The 21,647-nt window shown below is 42.8% G+C and overlaps 1 protein-coding gene across 3 annotated transcripts in view; it reads left to right on the top strand.

The window, feature by feature from the left end:
* LOC117257872 (tyrosine-protein phosphatase non-receptor type 7-like) overlaps positions 1-19,804 on the top strand; it is a 39,328-nt gene extending 19,524 nt beyond the window's left edge. Inside the window, exons 7-12 of one of the 3 annotated variants that reach the window (XM_078169680.1) lie at positions 6,093-6,230; positions 6,301-6,501; positions 9,338-9,531; positions 11,981-12,089; positions 12,253-12,328; positions 19,338-19,804. In XM_078169680.1, the coding sequence (XP_078025806.1) occupies positions 6,093-6,230; positions 6,301-6,501; positions 9,338-9,531; positions 11,981-12,089; positions 12,253-12,328; positions 19,338-19,495 (876 nt within the window). In that variant the 3' untranslated portion in view covers positions 19,496-19,804. Of the gene's footprint in view, positions 1-6,092; positions 6,231-6,300; positions 6,502-9,337; positions 9,532-11,975; positions 12,090-12,252; positions 12,329-19,337 lie in introns of all 3 variants that reach the window. The other 2 variants (XM_033628241.2, XM_078169681.1) reach the window with 2 other exon arrangements.
* Positions 19,805-21,647: the final 1,843 nt, after the last annotated feature.

Below are 21,647 nucleotides of genomic sequence, written 5' to 3'. Positions count from 1 at the left end.
ATGAAGGCCTGATTGGCGCAGTCTCCTCTTAACAGTTGTTCTAGAGATGGGTCTGCTGCTAGAACTCTGTGGGACATTCATCTGGTCTCTGATCTGAGCTGCTGTTAACTTGCGATTTCTGAGGCTGGTGACTCGGATGAACTTATCCTCAGAAGCAGAGGTGACTCTTGGTCTTCCTTTCCTGGGTCGGTCGTCATGTGTGCCAGTTTCGTTGTAGCACTTGATGGTTTTTGCAACTCCACTTGGGGACACATTTAAAGTTTTTGCAATTTTCTGGACTGACTGACCTTCATTTCTTAAAGTAATGATGGCCACTCGTTTTTCTTTAGTTAGCTGATTGGTTCTTGCCATAATATGAATTTTAACAGTTGTCCAATAGGGCTGTCGGCTGTGTATTAACCTGACTTCTGCACAACACAACTGATGGTCCCAACCCCATTGATAAAGCAAGAAATTCCACTAATTAACCCTGATAAGGCACACCTGTGAAGTGGAAACCATTTCAGGTGACTACCTCTTGAAGCTCATGGAGAGAATGCCAAGAGTGTGCAAAGCAGTAATCAGAGCAAAGGGTGGCTATTTTGGAGAAACTAGAATATAAAACATGTTTTCAGTTATTTCACCTTCTTTTGTTAAGTACATAACTCCACATGTGTTCATTCATAGTTTTGATGCCTTCAGTGAGAATCTACAATGTAAATAGTCATGAAAATAAAGAAAACGCATTGAATGAGAAGGTGTGTCCAAACTTTTGGCCTGTACTGTATATATATATATATATATATATATATATATATATAGCTAAACTCAACAAAGTAAACAACAACGCAATTCCCATTTACACAGTGGTAAGAGTGCTGGACCGGAAGTGTTGCACAAAAAAACAGAAGCTGGCTGCGTTCTGTTTTGCCTCCGTGTTTGCATGAAAAATAAGGTGAATATGCCATATGATGGGGTTGGGGGGGACTGTGACGTATCACCACCATACCGCGGTGATACGTCACTCCGTCACTGTTGTGAGAAAAAATACCTACGGTCACAGCCCTAATCACCATCATCATCAATATCATCATCATCATCATCATCACCATCAGCATCATCATCATCTTTAGTTCTTTATCATTTAATTCTTGATTAAAGATGTTTATTGACAGCGAAGAAAAATGTGTTTCCAAAAGAAAACAAGATGACAGAGTGAGACAGCGGTGTGTGATTGTGTGTGTGTGTGTGTGTGTGTGTGTGTTGGACAGCTAAACAAACAGAAACTCAGATATGAGCCGTCAGTTTTTCAGCGTGGGAGTCTGACAACCAGGAAAACCACAGGAAGTGAGGGAGGAAGTGACACATCCCTGACTCACTACCAAACCCCAACCCCCCTCCCCCCACCAGCCCACGCATCCCTCACACTCTGCAGCCTCAGCGGTGTGTGTGTGTGTGTGTGTGTGTGTGTGTGTGTGTGTGTGTTTGTGTTTAATACAATAAGGAGCTTCAGATTTTTTCCACTGGTATAATTTTAAAATATAAAAGTACAATTTTGTTGATGACCTGTCAGCGGTTGTTTGTGATGAGCAGATACGTCTTAATCATTCACTTCCTGTCTTCTCAGGTCAAGGATGTGGTGAGGTTTGAAAAGTGGAAGGGACACGACAAAGTTAAAAACAAGCTGACAAACGACACGTCAGGAAGACAGCAGTTATCTGAAAGTTGATTAGACTCATTTCTGCGTCAACTTCACTGACCGTCTTTATTTTAATGTTTGATGCAGAGTTAGTTATTTTATATTTCTAACTATGAAGAATAAAGACATGAAAAATGTATAAATGAGACATGTAAAGTTTAGTCACCGAAAACAGTCTGGCTCTGAAGAGAGCTTCAGGTCCCATCAAAAACAGCTGTCTGAAGGCAAAGTCAGTTGTAAATGGACAGATCCTTTCTAATCGTCTGGCCATTCAAAGAACTTTTACACTAAATGTCACACTGGTGACAGAGGCTGCCAGACATGGTGCCACCTGCTCCTCAGTAACCATTCACACACTGGTGATTGACTAATTGATTGGCTGATTGGTTAATTGTTTATTTGTTTATTTTAAGGATCCCCATTAACTGAATGCCTTGGCAATCATCAGTCTTCCTGTGGTCCACACCTTACATACAATATATTACACTATATTCCATATAAAACATACAATTTCATCAATTTACATTGTAAAATACAAAGCTTATGTTTATATAAAATTTAAAGAGAAAAAAAAAAGAAAATAAAGAAGAAGAATTTGAAAGTTGAAAGTGTGACCAAGAGTAAAGATGGCTGATACTGAGATTACCTGTGCAGCTCGTCTGAGCTGTTTGAACTAAAGTTTGGAGTTCAAAAGTACTTCTTCAAGATTATTTTTGAGAGGAGAGCGCCATCAAAAAGGTAAAAGAAGAGATGGATGAAATTAAGCAATCTCTGAGTATCATACAACAGGAGATTGGCAAAATTGCCACGCAGCAATCACAGATACTCAAGCTGATTAAACAAGTGGACAGCCTCCAAAAGCAAGTGTCTTAAAAACAAGAACAAAGAGAAGGACCGGGAAATAGAAAATCTGAAAGGAAGAATTGACGAATTGGAACAATACTCATGCATTGATGATGTGATAATCACTGGTTTGAAGACCAGACACCACTCCTATGCAAACGTCACAGCCTCGGCTGAAACCGGATTGGATTCTCTGCAGGCCGAGTTGGAGACGCTGGAGACCCAGGTCGTTCAATTCCTCGGTGGCAGGGACTTGCCCATTCAAAGCCAACACAAAGCGGCTTGTCACACTCTCCCCCGAAAACAAACCAACAAACCACGCAGCAGCCTCCAGTGTTCATAATACGGTTTGTGAATAGAAAATACAAATCCGAGTTACTGAAGCAAGGACACAAGCTGAAGGGGACCGGTGCTTACCTGAACAAGCACCTCACGAAAACAACTCTTATATTGCTAGAGAAGCCCACAGACTCAAGAAAGAAAAAAAGAAAAACAGTTACGTCTCTTGGGATGAGGTTTTCAGGCTAATAGATGTTGATGCAGCTTATCACTTATTCCTAGTACATATTAATATTCTGCTGTGGAATCATATTTTCCTTTGATCAGCTCAAAATCTAAAATTAATTCTTCTAAAGGGAAACCTTGGATTACTGAAGATTTGAAGATCTGACGTGATTTGAAGAAACGCTCCTGTAAAAAAAAAAAAAAAAAAAAAACCTTTATAGGAAAGCTATTACAAACCCCACCCTTTAAACATAGAAACCTATAAGAAATATAAAAACAAAATTATAGCTAATCTAAGGAAAGCAAAAAAAAAAACAAAACAAAACATACTATGTAGATAAATTAACACAAGCTTCAAATGACATCAAGTCAACCTGGAACCTCATTGATCTTTTGTTGAATCGTAAGAAATCAGCAGCAGCTGCACCTACAGAGATACATGGGAAAGAGAGGATTCTTTTGAACCCTAATGAAGTAGCTGATGGCTTTAACAACTTTTTTGTTAACGTTGGCTCTGTTCTGGCATCGAGTATTTTGGATACCGATAAGAACCCTTGTAACTTGATTAAGGGGCAATATCCTCCTTTCAATACCTTTGATCCTCCAACTACACAGGAAGTCCATAATATCATCATGGAATTCAAGAATTCAGCCCCAGGGCATGGTGGCATAAAGAGCATTTTGATTAAAGAAACCATTGATAATTTAATTCAACCTTTAACCCACATTCTGTTTTTATCACTCCAATCTGGAATTATTCCCCTCGATCTTAAAATTGCTAAAGTTATCCCCGTTTTAAAAACAGGTGATACTGATGACCTACTGTATATCCATCCTGCCCTGCATCTCTAAATTATTGGAGAAATTAGTTAACTAACTAATATAATTTCAACTGCCATGGACAAAAGAAAGTTTGCCCTTGGGGTCTTTATAGACCTAAGCAAAGCATTCAATACTGTCAATCACAGTATTCTGATTTCCAGAGTAAATAGATATGGAGTGGAGGATATTGCCCTGAACTGGTTTAAAAATTACTTAATAAACAGAGAACAATATGTGTCGCTTAATGGCTACTCTTTTACCAATTCCAGAATCATACATGGGGTGCCTCAGGGTTCAATCCTGGGCCCTTTATTATTTTTGATTTATATAAATGATTCAGCCATGTCTTGCAAAACTCTTCTTCCTGTATTATTTGCTGATGACACCAATCTTATAGCAACTCATAATGACTTCAATTATTTGACTGTGTGAAAGAAAAATTATCTTCTATTTCTAAATAGTTTCAACTTAATAAATTAACGCTTAACGTGAACAAATGTAACTTAATGATCTTTTGCAACATAAATAAGTCTTACCCCAAAGAGTAAGCAAAATTATTCATTAATGGATCAGAAATTATGCAAGTTAAAGCTACTGAATTTTTAATTAATTTAATTTAATTTTTTTAATATTAGTTGACGAAAAACTCAACTGGTCAAATCACATAGACCTTGTTTGCAAAAGGTCCACAAAGTTGATGGGCATATTAAGAAGAGTGTGTCCTCTAATTCATCCTTCTGCTCATTTAACCCTTTACTATAGCTTTTTGTTTCCTTATTTATAATAAACTTTATTTATATAGCACTTTTCAAAAAACAAGTTTACAAAGTGCTTCACAAACATAAAAACAAATACACAATTCATCCCAGTATTACACAATCAAAAAATAAACAGATAAGACAATGAATAATAAAAGAAACATTAAAAGCATGGGTCAGATAAGACTTGTAAGTTAAAAGCAACCTATAAAAGTGAGTTTTCAACAGAGTCTTAAAAGACGACACTGACGTAGCTTGTTTGATACCCAAGGGAAGTGCATTCCACAACTGTGGAGCCCTTACAGTGTATGGCCTGCTACCTTCAGTCACAAGTCTGGATCTGGGGACCAAAAGTAACAGCTGGTCAGCAGACCTGAGAGTGCGAGGAAGGGTGTAAGGAGTAAGGAGATCAGAAATGTAAGATGGGGCGAGGCCGTTCAGTGACCTAAGAACAAACAACAAAATTTTAAAATCAATTCTGAACACCACTGGTAACCAGTGCAATGAGGCCAGAATAGGGGAGATGTGCTCATACCGTCGGGTTTTTGTGAGAATTCTAGCTGCAGTGTTTTGAACAAGTTGAAGGCGGTTGATGGATTTCAATAGCAGTCTGGTAAATATTGAACTACTGTAATATGGTCTGGGCAGCTTCATATCCCAACCATCTCAAGAAATTATGTATTATTCAGAAGAGGTTCATAAGATTCATCTGACATTCAAACAGATATGCTCCATCAGCACCATGTTTTATACATTATTCTATTTTACCAATTCACAAATTGAATATCTATCAGATATGTTTGTTCATTCACAAGTTTATTTACAGAAACCAAGATCTCTCTCACACTTTTAAAAATGTCTTTACTTTCTCATTAGATGTACATTCATACCATACTAGACACAGTAATAATAATAATCTATATTTACCCTTTACCCGCACCTCACATCATCAGTTTAACATGTCTTATAGAGGCCCTATGCTATGGAATAGATTACCTCCCCCAGTAAGATCCCTATCTTCCCACTCACTCTTTAAAAAGCAGCTTAAAAAACATCTTATCCTTTCATGAATCATCTAGTCACTTCCTGCCCTCTCCATTGCCTCACATCTTTATTCAGTGTCTTTTCTCCATGATGACAATCCCTCATTGATGTTCTTTACAGTATGTATCTTGTCTCATAATTTTTTGATTCTACAATGATTATTTTGTTTCCATGGTCTTCCACTTGATAATGATTATTCTGTACTTTGTCTCCATTTTTTTTTCTTTTTTTCCATTTAATATTGATTATTTTTGTACATTTTCTCCTTATTTTTCAGAGTTTATTTGTTAGCATTATAAATCTGAATTGATTGTGATTATTGAAAGGGGTGGACCTCTTGTACAAGCCCATCGGGCTTCGTCCCCTCCTTGCACCATTGATGTTAATGTGTGCTAAATAAATAAACCTAAACCTAAACCTAAAACCTGGTCTCTATGCTGCAGGGTTACAGAGGAGCTCCAAGGGCCTACATCGCCACCCAGGGGCCGATGCTGCACACTGTTGGGGACTTCTGGGACATGGTGTGGCAGGAGAGGAGCAGCATCATCGTCATGGTAACCAGACTGAAGGAGAACAACGAGGTGAGGAGACACGACTCCTCCTCAGGGTCTCCTTTTCTTGACGTGTCCTAAAAGAGTCTGTCTTTTCCAGAAGTGTGAGCTGTACTGGCCCCAGCTGAGGGAGAGGAGGAGGAGGAGCAGGCTGAAGGAGGAGGAGGAGGAAAAGGAGGAGGAGGAGGAAGAGGAGAAGGAGGATGAAGAAGGAGAGACGGGACAATTCGGCAGATTCCTCCTTACAGTGAAAGACAGCCGAGAGAAAGACGGTTTCACCGTCACTGACATGGAGATCCAGGTACAATAAACTAGGTACATTACTCAAGTAAAGTACAGGTTTGAGGTACTCTACTTTTAGTCTACTTTAAATATTTCCATTTTACGTCTCTTTAAACTTTAAGGGTCAAACTTTTTACTCAATTATGATTATTTAACAGATTTAGTTGTTTCACAGATTCAGATTAACGATACAAAATATAATAAAGGAATAAATTAGAATTCATTGTTGATGCCTGAGGCTTTATGTTTTCAGATTGTCCGTCTATCTGTCTGTCCCATTCTCATGAACATGATTTCTAGAGAATACCTTGAGGGAGTTTCCTGGAATTTGGTAAAAACATCCGCTCGTACTTAACAATTTCAATTCAATTTTATTTATAAAGCCCAATATCACAAATCAAAATTTGCCTCTCAGGGCTTTACAACATACGACATCCGTCTGTCCTTATGACCCTCACAGCTGATCAGGAAAAACTCCCCAGAAAAATCCTTTAACGGGGGAAAAAAACGTTAGAAACCTCAGGAAGAGCAACTGAGGAGGGATCCCTCTTCCAGGACGGACAGACGTGCAATAGATGTCGTACAGAACAGATCAGCATAATAAATTAATAGTAATCCGTATGACACAATGAGAGAGAGAGAGAGAGAGAGAGAGAGAGAAGGAGCCCGGTGTATAATAGGGGGGTCCTCCGGCAGACTAGGCCTAAGTCAGCCTAACTAGGGGCTGGTACAGGGCAAGCCTGAGCCAGCCCTAACTATAAGCTTTATCAAAGAGGAAAGTCTTAAGTCTAGTCTTAAATGTGGAGACGGTGTCTGCCTCCCGGACCGCACCAGGAAGATGATTCCACAGCAGAGGAGCCTGATAGCTGAAGGCTCTGGCTCCTGATCTAGTTTTGGAGACTTTAGGGACCTCGAGTAACCCTGCGTTCTCAGAGCGCAGTGTTCTGGTGGGATAATATGGCACTATGAGCTCTCTAAGATATGACGGAGCTTGACCATTTAGAGCTTTATAAGTTAACAGTAGGATTTTAAATTCAGTTCTGGATTTTACAGGGAGCCAATGCAGAGAAGCTAAAACAAACAAAGAACTGATTAGAATTTAGTGGTCAAAGGTCAGTCATTCATTCACTAATTCTGACCAAACTTGAAACAAATGTCTAACAGGATAAAATAATGAAGGTCAAAGGTCAGCTTGACTGTGACATCATCATGTTTTAACGTCATATCTCAGGAACAGAAGGGGAGACATTTGGTCAGATACTGAATTGGTGACTCTAATCTTGAAACTGTGCTGATTGTATAGATCTTCTGTGTGTGAAGCATCCATGTTTTCACTGACATGTATGGAGACTGTCAGAGACACTGGACTGGTGGGCGGAGTCATACAACCACAGGGTGGACTGGTGGGCGGAGTCATACAACTAAAGGGCGCACTGGTGGGCAGAGTCATATAACCATGGGTTGGGCTGGTGGGCAGAGTCATACAACCATGAGTTGGGCTGGTGGGCAGAGTCACACAACCAAAGGACGGGCTGGTGGGCGGAGTCATATAACCATGGGTTGGGCTGGTGGGCGGAATCATACGGCCAAAGGGCGCACTGGTGGGCGGAGTCATAGAACCAAAGGGCAGGGAGTGTAGTTATCAGTTAGAATAAAACTAATCCATGAGGGGAAATTCAAATCAGTATACAGTCATTACAATGAGCTGCAGCATTAAACAGATCAACACATTCATGCATCAATAATTATGATAAATGAATACAGTAAGTATTATCATTATTAGTTCATAATATTTATTCTGAAATCTGCCGTTCTGTGTAATGAGTACTTTTACTTTTGGTACTTATAAAAAAGTAAAATTTGATGGCAATACTTTTGTGCTCTTATTTAAATAAGATCTTGGATGCAGGACTTTTACTGGTGTTATTAATTAATCAAAGCATTTTCTAGTTTTAGAAGTTCTCTGTAAAAAGTCTAAATAAAAAAAACATTGAACATTGTCAGTTCTTGTCAAGGTTCACTGACATTTGATTTCATCATAATAGATTAAACGTGTTCAAACACATCAGAGTTTCCACAGCACAGGAAATGTTATCAACATGAATCAGAGATAATGCGGCTGCGCTCTGGAGGAAATTACACTGTTCATCCATCAATCACACAGATGCTGTGACATCAAAAACAACAACATGACTTCTGTTAACCTGCAACACTCCATCTTACCTGTACAGGTGAATCAAGAAGAGCTGCAGCTCCGTCTGCTGGTCACTTTCAATTGTTACAACATGACGGGGTTTAAGGGTTTATTGGCTGCATTAGAAAGTGTGATCAGATATGGCATGTCAGCATGGTTTGGAAACATTACTGTACAACTGAAAACTATGCTGGCCCGTCTGGTACAAACAGCCATGAAGATGATGGGAGAACCAAATACCAGTCCCTCCAGTCAATTTAAGAGCAATCTCTTTTTTTGGCAAGGTCAGAGGATACTGACTGACCCATCACATATACTGCACGTAGAATATCAGCTCTTGCCCTCTGGCAGATGATATAGAGTTCCCCACTGCAAACTTAACCGATTTTAAAAATTAATTTATTCCTGCCTCCATTAAACTTTTTAAATAGTGCATGTGCAATATGTGTTATGTATTTGTATGTATATCTTGTAATGTGCAATGTGGGATATGTGCAGTTTATTATGTAGCTTGTTTTATCACACTGTGAAGGCATGTTGTGCACAGCATGAGTCCAAAACAAATTTCCCTATGGGGACAATAAATTGTATTGTACTATTGTACCGTAATGTAAAGATGATTCATAGTTGTGCAACTGTGTGTGTGTGTGTGTGTGTGTAGCTATGTTCTGAGCGTCGTCCTATCAGACACTACTGGTTTACTTCTTGGCCTGACCACCACATCCCACAATGCACTGCTCCTCTTCTGAGAATGGTGGAGGAGGTGGAGACATACAGCAAGTCCTTCCTACCACTCGGCTCTCAGCCAATCACAGCTCCCGCCCTCAGTCCTGGACCAATCGTTGTCCACTGCAGGTTGGTTCCTGAAAAGATACAGATTTTGGTGATTGTGTGAACGATGTGAGAAAATGTTTAAAGTTCACGACTGTGAACCTGATTTATTAAAAGGTTTTGTTTCAAATGTCATAAACTGTTAAAGTAACACCAGACTGTTTCTGCTGCTGAAGTAAAGAATGGAGAAGTAGTTAATGACTGATGAGGTCTGTCTGACTGACATATGACATTTATAATAACAGGAGCTGATTAACAGTGTGAGGATTATTTTACTAATAAAATATGATCCGTTTTATCATCACACAGGTGTCTCATGTCTTCTGAGCTGCAGTGATGAATCAGAGAGCAAAAGCAGTCACTGAAATAAACTCAATAATTTCAAATCGTGTTAAAATCATGTGTTTAGTGTGTAAATGATCTCTGTAAAAAACACCTAACAGTGCTAAAGCTGCCAAGGAGAGAGAGGCAGCATGGGAAATTTAACAAGCAGGATCGTCTTTGACGGGATGTTGGTGGCTCAGTGGATAGAGCAGGCGTCCCATATATAGGTTGGTTTTGGCGCAGTGGCCTGGCTTCGACTCCGGCCTGTGGCACCTTGCTGCATGTCACTCCCTCTGTTTCCCTCCCCCTTTCACGCTTAACTGTCCTGTCAGTTTAAGGCAAAATACCCCCCAAAAAATATCAAAAAAGAATCCTTGCTAATTTCAGCAGCTATTTTAAGCACATATAGATGGTTGATAACTTATTTGAAATTTGAATCCATTAAAACTATCATACCCCGAAACGTAACGCGATGCACAGCATTTGGTCTGATGAGAGCGCATGTCTGCGGTGTGTCAATCAATGAATCAGTCAGTTTTATTTATAAACCCCAATATCACAAATCACAATTTGCCTCACAGGGCTTTACAGCATACAACATCCCTCTGTCCCTAGGAGGGAGAGAGAGAGAGAGGGAGAGAGAGAGAGAGAGATGCAGGACAGACGATAATGACAGTAGCTTACAACAACATTAATGAAAGTAATAGTATTATAATTATAATTCTGGCTACTGTGAAACAATATGTTGAAAGTATATATTAATATCTGACAGTATAAATATGTGACAATAATCATATGTGTTTAATAACAGTAGAAGTATGACTAATGATGGCAGCAGCAGCAGGAGGCATCTGGCAGGACCACGGCAGCAGCACAACCACACACGTCACGCTGTCCAGGCACCGCTGTGATATGAGTTAACTTGAGAGACAGTGGAGCACAAAGGCTCCGGAGAAGAAGCCGAGTTAGTGACATGCAGTAACAGGACATGAGAGAGAGAGAGAGAGAGAGAGAAGGAGAGAAGGTGCCCGGTGTATTATAGGAGGTCCCCCGACAGACTAGACTATAAGCTTTATCAAAGAGGAAAGTCTTAAGTCTAGTCTTAAATGTGGAGATGGTGTCTGCCTCCTGGACCGCAACAGGAAGATGATTCCACTGGAGAGGAGCCTGATAGATCAGATTTGGTATGTGTGGCCGGTAAATGATTGAGCCTAATGAAAAACGGTACGATTCAAACAGATATTCATTGGGGAAAGACAGCACATCTAGACGGGGTCTGAAGATCCTCTCCCAGCGTAAAGCATTGTGAATTAATTCTGCCTACATACGAACAACCCATGTGTGTCTGCCAGCTTGCTTCAGGCTCGGCAGTAGGGAGGAGACAGGTTGAACTCAGGGTTTCTTGTAGAAAACCTGCTAGTGAGCAGGTTAGGTTCACAGAGTCAGTTGCCATGGTGATTGACTCAGAGTTTGACTTACCTCTCTGTCTGGAACTGAAAACCCAGAGTTTCCCTCATCTCAGGGTTAATATAGTCCTACTCAGAGTTTTCACTAAATCTGCTTTCTGGAATACCCCTCAGGTCAGCTGTTCAGCATCAGTTACCATGGTGATTTATTCTGGTACAAAGACAACCAGCTTCATTGTACTGTAAATTCAGAATAACCTTGAAGTTACCTTGCTAACTCCACATCCTGCTTCGTAGTACAGGCCTCTGTTGTTGTCTGTTATTGTTGTTTGTTGCTGTTACTGTTTGTTATTGTTTTATTATTGTTGTTGTTGTTGTCATTGTTGTTGTTTGTTTATCATTGTTGTTGTTGTTTTTTATTACTGTTGTTGTTTTTGTTGTCTGTTCTTGTCTATTGTTGATTGTTGTTGTCTGTTGTTTGCTATTGTGTTGTTGTTGTTGTTGTTTGATGTTTGATCTGTCAGTCTGTTGTGTGTTATTGTTGTTTTTGTTGTTGTTTGTTGTCCTGAATTAAATGGAATTCAGATTTTTGTCTGTCCTTATGGTCATTTAGGAGACTCTCAAACCATTCCTGTCCTGTGTCCTCCTGTCCTGTCCTCCTGTCCCCCTGACCCCCTGTCCTCCCGCTGTACTGCTGTCCCCCTGTCCTCCTCTTCTGTTCTCCTGTCCTGTCCTCAGTGCAGGTATTGGGAGGACAGGTTGTTTCATTGTCAGCAGTATTGGCGTTCAGCAGCTCAGAGACACTGGACAGGTGGACATCCTGGAGACAGTTTGTCAGCTTCGACTGGACAGGTAGGTTAAAAACAATCACCTGCCCTCCTCCTCCTCTCCTGTCCTACTCCTCCTGTCTTCCTCCTCTCCTGTCCTACTCCTGTCGTCCTCCTCCTGTCTCTCTGTATTTGATCTGTCCTTCCAGTCTCTCTGACCTGTCCTCTGTCCTCCTCATCCTCTGCAGGGGTGGAATGATCCAGACCACAGAGCAGTACCAGTTCCTGTATTCCACCCTGTCCCAGTACAGCTCCCAGTTACAGGTCCCACACCACAACAAACACACACACACGCACACATACACACACACACACACACACATGCATCCCACACAGACACACCTACACAAACTTTCTTGCAGTGTGGGCATAGATGTTGGGTGCTGTAGGTGGGATGTGTGGGGACCTGCTTAGTGGAGAACCTCTGCTTCCTTTGCTGCTGCTTGATTTGGGCAGCCTGTTGGAGATGATCTTCATGGAAAGTGGCATCTTTATGCAGCCAGTTTCTCCATGCAGGTCTTTGACTAACAGTAGCGTCCCACTTTGAGCTGTTTATGTTGAATTTTTTGAGATTGGTTCTGATGTTGTCCTTGTAGAGCCTTTTCTGGTCTCCAGGTGCACACTGAGCAGTGGAGAGTTCAGAGCAGAGGACTTGTTTTGGAAGGCAGGTATCAGGCATCCGTATTACGTGGCCTGTCCATCCGAGTTGGTGCTTAGTGATGGTGGTGGTGATGCTGTCTGTATTTGCCTCCTATAAGATGCTGGTGTTTGTCTTCTAATCTTCCCAGCTCACACGCAGGATTTTCTGTAGGCATCTCTGATGGTAGGACTCAAGTGTTCTTGAATGCCTACTATAAGTGGTTGATGCCTCTGCACCATAGAGGAGTGTTGGCAGTATGACTGCTTTGTACACAAGCAGCTTGGTCCTGGCAAGTACACTGAACAAAAATATAAATGCAACACTTTTGTTTTTGCTCCCATTTTTCATGAGCTGAACTCAAAGATCTAAAACATTTTCTATACACAACAAAGACCAGTTCCCTCAAATATTGTTCACAAATCTGTCTAAATCTGTGCTAGTGAGCACTTGTCCTTTGCTGAGATAATCCAGCCCACCTCACAGGTGTGGCATATGAAGATGCTGATTAGACAGAATGATTATTGCACAGGTGTGCCTTAGGCTGGCCACAATAAAAGGCCACTCTGAAATGTTCAGTTTTGCTTTATTGGGGGGGTCTGGGGGGGGGGGGGGGGGGGGGTCAGAAAACCAGTCAGCATCTGGTGTGACCACCATTTGCCTCACACAATGCAACACATCTCCTTCACATAGAGTTGATCAGGTTGTTGATTGTGGCTTGTGGAATGTTGGTCCACTCCTCTTCAATGGCTGTGCGAAGTTGCTGGATATTGGCAGGAACTGGAACACACTGTCGTATATGCCGATCCAGAGCATCCCAAACATGCTCAATGGGTGACATGTCCGGTGAGTATGCTGGCCATGCAAGAACTGGGATGTTTTCAGCTTCCAGGAATTGTGTACAGATCCTTGCAACATGGGGCCATGCATTATCATGTTATGCACGGCCCCATATTTATATTAACAACAATGGGCCCAGGATCTCGTCACGGTACCTCTGTGCATTCAAAATGCCATAAATAAAATGCACCTGTGTTCGTTGTCCATAACATACGCCTGCCCATACCATAACCCCACCGCCACCATGGGCCACAACGTTGACATCAGCAAACTGCTCACCCACACGACGCCACACACGCTGTCTGCCATCTGCCCTGAACAGTGAAAACCGGGATTCATCCGTGAAGAGAACACCTCTCCAATGTGCCAGACGCCATCGAATGTGAGCATTTGTCCACTCAAGTTGGTTACGACGACGAACTGCAGTCAGGTCGAGACCCCGATGAGGACGACGAGCATGCAGATGAGCTTCCCTGAGACGGTTTCTGACAGTTTGTGCAGAAATTCTTTGGTTATGGAAACCGAATGTTGCAGCAGCTGTCCAGGTGACTGGTCTCAGACGATCTTGGAGGTGAACATGCTGGATGTGGAGGTCCTAGGCTGGTGTGGTGACACGTGGTCTGCGGTTGTGAGGCCGGTTGGATGTACTGCCAAATTGTCTGAAACGCCTTTGGAGCTTTGGCTTATGGTAGAGAAATGAACATTCAATTCACGGGCAACAGCTCTGGTGGACATTCCTGCAGTCAGCATGCAAATTGCACGCTCCCTCAAAACTTGTGACATCTGTGGCATTGTGCTGTGTGATAAAACTGAACATTTCAGAGTGGCCTTTTATTGTGGCCAGCCTAAGGCACACCTGTGCAATAATCATGCTGTCTAATCAGCATCTTGATATGCCACACCTGTGAGGTGGGATGGATTGTCTCGGCAAAGGAGAAGTGCTCACTAACACAGATTTAGACATATTTGTGAACAATATTTGAGGGAAATGGTCTTTTGTATGTATAGAAAATGTTTTACCTACCAACTGGAAAGAGTGAGCGTTTTACAGCTGAGGAGACGATAAATGTATCTCTATATCGACTGTCCCGTCACATGTGATGTCAGATCAAAGGGGATTGGCACTGTTTGGCACGCATAATGGAAACCCAATCTGATTTGATTAACACAGCTGCAAACTAATAAGTTCACATCCCTCTCAGCCAGCCACAAACAGTCACAGCATCAGATAGGGAGTATATATTCAGCATCTGTCATCTTAGAAAAGTCAAAAGAAAAGAAACAGAGTGAGACTGCGAGACAGGGGTGGACTGGGACTAAAAAACAGCCCTGGACTTTGACTCGGCCCAGCCCACAACAACTGGTGCGCATATGGTATGCGCTTCCTTCTTCTTCAATTTGATTGGCGGCCGGCCGGCTCATAGATATCTATGGGCCTGCTGGCATCCAATTTAAAGGCTGCCACCTAGCAGACTGGACGTGGAACAGTAGATTATCAGGGAGAAAAAAGAAAGAAAGAAACAAACAAAAAAAACGGTGATGACTCTGTGGCGGCTGCCGGCCGTCCTGGAGTACCGGCCGTTCTGTGATTCTCCAGAACCTCCAGATGGCCAGTCCGCCCCTGCTGCGAGAGAGAAAGAGAGAGTGCGCATGCACAAGAGAAACGCTGTCAACAAATTGTAAATCATTCAATTTATTTTATTTTAACCCGGGAGGTTAGAGAGCCCAGCTCCCTCTCCAGCATCCTGAACACCCCGCCTGAAGGTGCAGGAATGGCTGGTCCCGTGGCTGCACCCGGGCCGTCTGGTCTGGCTGCGCGCTGGCTGCGGAGCTGGGGTCATCCTCCCCCTTCATCCTCCTCCTCCTCCTGACAAGATGATCTTCAGTTTTACATTGTAAAAGCTTTTTTTTTTTTTACGTATACATTTGTATTTGTAGGGCTATAAGTTTACGTTTTTAGTTCACAGAAGCTGGTTATTGTTGTGTTTATGTCAAAATAAAGTTCATCAAATGTTTTCACATCTTTGATTTTGTGATTTACATGCCAAAATGGTCACAATTCAACTGGGAAAGACAAGCTCATTTTACAGGCTATGCATCATCAGCCCGTGCAGGTCTGCTCGCAGTCGGATACTGCAAGCTTGGACCTCCGGGATTATGATGATTATTATTACTGCGATTAGATAATTCTGATTAATGACTGACTATTAAGACGTGTTATTGATCAATATTTTAATGTGCACAATAATAACCTTTCACATTGTAATCATATTTTTATTTGTTATATTTTGCATATATGTGGCTGTTTCATGTGTGTCTGAGCAGAGTGCACGCGCGTTGTGATCTCTGAGTTCAGCTCATGAAAAATTGGAGCAAAAACAAGTGTTGCGTTTATGTTTTTGTTCAGTGTAGGTCAGGATTTTCAAAGACCCTTGCAAAAGCATTGAGGGTGGCCTGAAGAGCTTCTTCTGTATGGGCTACTACAGCATTGTCATCTGCATATTGTAACTCCATGATGGAAATATGGAGGACCTTACATTTGGCTTTGAATCTGTTTATGTTGAATAAATCACCATCTTTTCTGTAGATTATCTGGACACTGCGGGGTGCACTGTTTCCAACAAAATGGAGGATGGCGGCTATGAAAACTGTGAACAGGGTGGGGACAATGATACTTTCTTGCTTGACACCAGTTTCCACCTGAAAGGGTTCAGTCTCGCTGCCATGGTAGAGGACAGCAGCTGACATGTTGTCATGTATTAGTCTCAGGACCCTGATCTACATTTCTGGACATCCAAATTTGGATAAGATTGTCCAGAGGGCCTGATGGTTGACTGAGTCAAAGGCTTTGGTGAGATCTATGAAGGCCATGTATAATGGTTGCTTCTGCTCCTTGCATTTTTCTTGTAGCTGTCTGGCTGTGAAGATCATGTCAGTTGTACCATGGGCAAGACAGAAACCACACAGGGATTCAGGAAAGATCTCTTCTGAAGAGTCTCTTAAAAAGGATGTGAGCAAAGATCTTCCCTGTAGCGGACAGAAGTGATATTCCCCTGTAGTTCCCACAGTCTGCTTTGACAATGACAATGAGGGCATTTCTGAGGCCTGATAGTATAACCTCTAGGTCCCAGATCTTCCTGATAAGTGCATGTATATGCTGATGGAGGTTAGCCCCTCCAGCCTTCAGAATCTCAGCAGGGATCGCATCAGTGCCAGTGGCTTTGTTGTTCCGCATTGCTGAGATGGCATTACATACCTCCATCAGGCTTGGTGGGTCAGCCATATCCTCACTCATGGGAAGTTGTGGAATACTGTTAAGAACCTCCTCATCGACAGTTGTTTCCTGGTTTAACAGATCCTCAAAGTGTTCTCTCCAGTGGGTCTTGACCTCATGATCTTCTTCCTGTCTTTGGACCAAAGGGGGTCGGATCCACGGTGGCTGGGTCCATATATTGATTTGGTGGCACTGAAGAATCTCCTGGTGTTCCCTATGTTGGCAAGATGTTGAATTTCGCGAGCTTTCTCTGTCCACCATTTGTTTTTAAGTTCCCTCGTTCAGCGCTGAATAATGGCCTTGGCTGTAGAGTGGGCTTGCCTTTTGGTGTGGCAGGTGATGTGTTTCTGCCATGCACAAGGCCTGGTTCCTGTTAGGTTTTAGGCCCAGCACTTTCTTGCCAATAGTCAGGATGGAGGATTTCAGTGCGCTCCAATGTGCTTTGACATTGTTAGGGTACTGTGATGGCAGGCTGTCTGTTAGTGCAGCTTCAAGGAGCTCTTGGGTGCCAGGTGTTTCAAGATTCTTGGTGTTTATGGCAAGGCAACATTGCTTTCACCTCCCTCTTCTTTTTGGCATGAGTCTGAGGGTCATGGTTGAGCAGATGAGACGATGGTCTGTCCAGCATCCATCTGTACCAGTCATTGCTTTTGTGAGGTGTACATCACGCCTGTCCCTGGCTCGAACAATGACGTAGTCAATCAGATGCCAGTGTTTGGATCGGGGGTTGCATCCAGGATGTTTTGAATTTATTCCTTTGCCATAAAAGAGTGCTGGTAACAGTGAGATTGTGCTGTGCACAGTTGGACAGGAGGAGAACACCATTGGAGTTGATATTACCTACTTGCTCTCTTCCAATGGTGTCACCCCATGTTGTATAATCCCGGCCTACTCTAGCATTAAACTCCCCAAGGAGAATGATTTTATCTTCTTTTGGGATGGCTGACAGAATGTTTTCCAGGCTGACATAGAAGGCTTCTTTGATGTTGTCTTGTGACTTCAGAGTGGGAGCATAAGCATTGCAACTGGTTGCTGTCCAGTTTCAGCCGGGCTGTCATTAGGCATTCGCTGATGCCCTGTGGTAGTTCAGAAAGTGGTCACACCAGGTTGTTTTTGATGGCAAATCCAACACCATATATCCTAGGTTCTCCAGCAGGCCTGCCCTTCCAAAAAAGGTGTATCCTTCCTTTTCCTCTCTCAGTTGTCCTTCATCTGCCAGTCTGGTCTCAGAGAGATCTGCAATGCCGACATTAAACTTCCATAGTTTCCTTGCAACGAAGGCTGTACGTCTCTCTGGCTGCCCACTGGAGTCACTGTTGAGGAGGGTGCACACATTCCAGGCACCAAATTGAAGTTTTCTCTGTTTCTGACCTCATGGAGGAGATCCCACTGGTAACCCAGCCAGGATAGAGGTGAGGCAGATGAAATATTAGGGCACCTTTTCTAGCTCCCTCTCCTACTGGGGTAAGCAGTGTGGTCCTTAAACAGGGCTGCTCAGGCATTGGTGAAGGTACTGGAGAACTCTCCTGCCCCAGTCCAAGAGTTTGGCAACTCAACTTGACCCACTGCCTGTGTGCCAGTTTGTGACAAGGAGCTCCCAGACTTCTTGGTCCTGCCCCCGTTGCCACTCACTTATCGCCACAGGGCTTGGGAAATGGGGTGTGAAGTTTTTCCAATAAAGGCTGTTAGGCTAGTCTCCAGGGAGGGTGGGTGACGGTCACAACCACGCATTATGGGTATAAAATACTTGACTGCAAGATTAAACAGTGCATCAATCTTCACAAGAAGCTTACACCCTTTAGTGGTGCTAAGCTATGAAGACCAATGCAGACAAGTAGGAAAAAAAACAAAAAAAAGGGAAATGGGGTGTGCAGATGGAGTTTCCACTGCAGGAGGATGCCTGTGCGTGACTTCTTTTAAAGTGGGGAGACTGGTGCACAGTCAGCCACCACACCATCCTTGACAGAGGCAGCCTGTTTCCAACGGCATGGACTCCATGACAGCTGGACGCGCCCCTCTGCTGCAGCCTTCTTCCACCAATACAGCCGTTGTGATAGTCCACATGTTACCCAGACACCATCCTCCGCCTGCTCTGCTGTTGGGGTATTTCTTGAGACACGCTTTGTCTGGCACCTCCCCCTCAAACTTACCACTATGGGTGACCCTACCAGGAGCTCGGTTCCGGAGGGCAATGCTCTTGGTATCTTTGGTACGCACAAGCCTCTCCACCACGACAAGGTGGCGACTCTCTGGAGAAGAACACACACACACACACACACACACACACACACATCAGACAGACAGACAGACAGACAGACAGACACACACACACACACACACACACACACACACACACACACACACACAGTGTCTGGTTTGAGTTAAAGATTTACATCTTCAGTTCTTCTCACCTCATCACCCTAATGTCCTCTGAGCCTAACAGAACCTTCGGATCAGAATGTCCGGTGGTTTCGATGTAAAGATTTTTGTTGACAGTAACAACAGTGTTTCCTTTTTATCAGGAGCAGAACCAGCAGAACCAGAACCAGCAGAACACAGAGGACCAGGTCAGCAGACAGCTACAAAACCTGCAGCTGTCAGAACAGGAAGGACTGAGACCACACAGAACCTGAAGAACCAAAAGGCCAGGGACACACCAGGGATATTCAGGAAGACATAACAAGGATTATCACCAGAATCAGGAAGATGGAAACACGATAACCTAAAGACGTCAAATGGACTTCAGGATCAGAACCACCAGAACCCAAAGACCTGGTGGACTCACAGTTTGGGAAAGCAGCAGCAGTGTTACAGTCACACAGGAACCCCAAAACACTTTTGTTCCAGTTCAATGAGATCCCCAAGAACCCAGACCACCAGAATCACACTGGACTGAACCATGTAGGAAAAACAACCGATGGAATAATGTCTTTGATAAAAATTAAAATCTGATGAATTCAAATAAAAATTAAAGATGAATTTGCTTTAATGTTTCACAGACACTGAATTTATTTAAAGTGAGATTTGAACCTCACCTGTAAACACAGACCTGAACCTCACCTGTAAACCCAGACCTGATCCTCACCTCTACAGAGACCACCATGTTGCATTGTCATGTTTTTACAGTAGCCCAGAACAGATAAATCAAACAATGACTCTAGATAGAGACATTCATGTGTTCATAGTCAAATACTGCTGTCAGCAGTTTCTCTGTGACAAGCAGCATCAGAGAAACGCTGATTTAGTTCAGAGTGTTTCCTGGTGTAAATCAGCTGGTGTGTGTGTGTTTCTGAGAGGAAGAGACCTCTGAGGATAATTCAGCTCCTCAACAATCAACACTGAAGGAATTCTAACCAGGAGAAATTTCAACTGGTTGCAATCTGTAATCTGTGATCAGTGATTACCTGTTTACCTGTATGTTTACCTGGGCCCTATTCCAGAAAGTGGGTTTAGTGAAAACTCTGAGGGCCAAATTCACAAAGAATGAAGTGTGGCCGCTGATAGCACCTTGAATTACATTTCACTTGCACCGGCAGTTTGCTCCGTCTTCATGTCCTATTCACAAAGGATATTGTGCTAATGATATACCAGCACAAACATGCCCACAAAGTTTGGCAGCTGAGTGCAGTTTGCCCCTGATTTGCCCCTGATTGCAATAAGCCACACATGGCAAAGTATAAATGCTGGCTTTGTGCCAAAAACACCGTGGCAGAACAGTGGCAGACTTTGTTTGGGAAAGTACTGAATACTGTATGCTCTCATGTAGTGATGTCTGCTGGTGAGTCAGTCCATAGTGCAACACACACCGCCACTGTATGCCACGCGTCAAAACACCCGCCTCCATTATATTCTATGAACCAACCCACACTGGCACCGGCTCTGCTTCAGCCCACTGCTGTATTTCCAGCGCGGCCGGTGCTCATGGCGGTGCTGCGAGAAAAGCCTTTTATGTACGTCTTGTCTCGTAGGATCAACTCTGGTTGTTTCAAATTTTTAATAAGATGACTTTGATAAGAAACTCACCTGTGAAATTCAAGTTGTTGTTGCCTCAAAGTTTTTCCTCTTCTTCTTCTGTTACTAGCAGTTGGCAACTGTTGGCAACTAGTGTAGGTACAGCCACCTAGAGGGCTGGGGTGGGAAATACATGTTGATGGTGCCGCTGCGCACCGCTGCCACTGTGTGTTGGGGGGCGGCCCTTGACAGCCACAGCGCCGCGGCGGTGTGTGTTGCACATAACAGTGTCGGATGGGTTGAGGCTGTGGAGTTGACCAAGTTTGACCACTTTATCTGTATTCCCTCTCACTTGTAGCTGTTTTTTCGTTATCTTTTGAATGTAATATGAATTATGGAACCGTTTTTGTTAATGTTTGTTTCCCCCGTTTTGTAAAATAAATCATTGAAAGTTGCTTTTGAAGTGAGTGACAGAAGTGCATTTTGAGAATGAGCGCAGACTGTCACCTGTTCAATGCATCAGTATCTTTGGATGCCATTAAAGTAATAATGATTATAATAATAATGTCAAAATATTTAGGGTTAGGGTTAGGGTTAGGGTTAGGGTTAGGGATGGGGTTGGGGTTGGGGTTATGGGTTTGTGTGAAATTATTTTGCTCTGGCCTACTGTACTGTGCAAAGAAAAAGAAGAAGAGGGGGGGGGAGAAAGAAGGGGAAGGAGGGAATAAAGGAAATTGAGATAAATGTAGGAGGGAAAGAAAGAAAGCGAGAGAAAGAGAAAAAAAAAAAAAAAAAAAAAAAAAAAAAAAAAAAAAAAATTGTTTTGTCTGGGAATTGAATCCTGGTCCAGTGGGTGATAAGCTGTGATGTTAACCTCTAGG

The sequence above is a fragment of the Epinephelus lanceolatus genome, chromosome 8, assembly GCF_041903045.1.
Source record: "Epinephelus lanceolatus isolate andai-2023 chromosome 8, ASM4190304v1, whole genome shotgun sequence".
NCBI classification, from domain to species: Eukaryota; Metazoa; Chordata; class Actinopteri; order Perciformes; family Serranidae; genus Epinephelus; species Epinephelus lanceolatus.
Note: the sequence above shows the minus strand (reverse complement) of the source record. Positions and strands in the feature narration are given on the sequence as shown.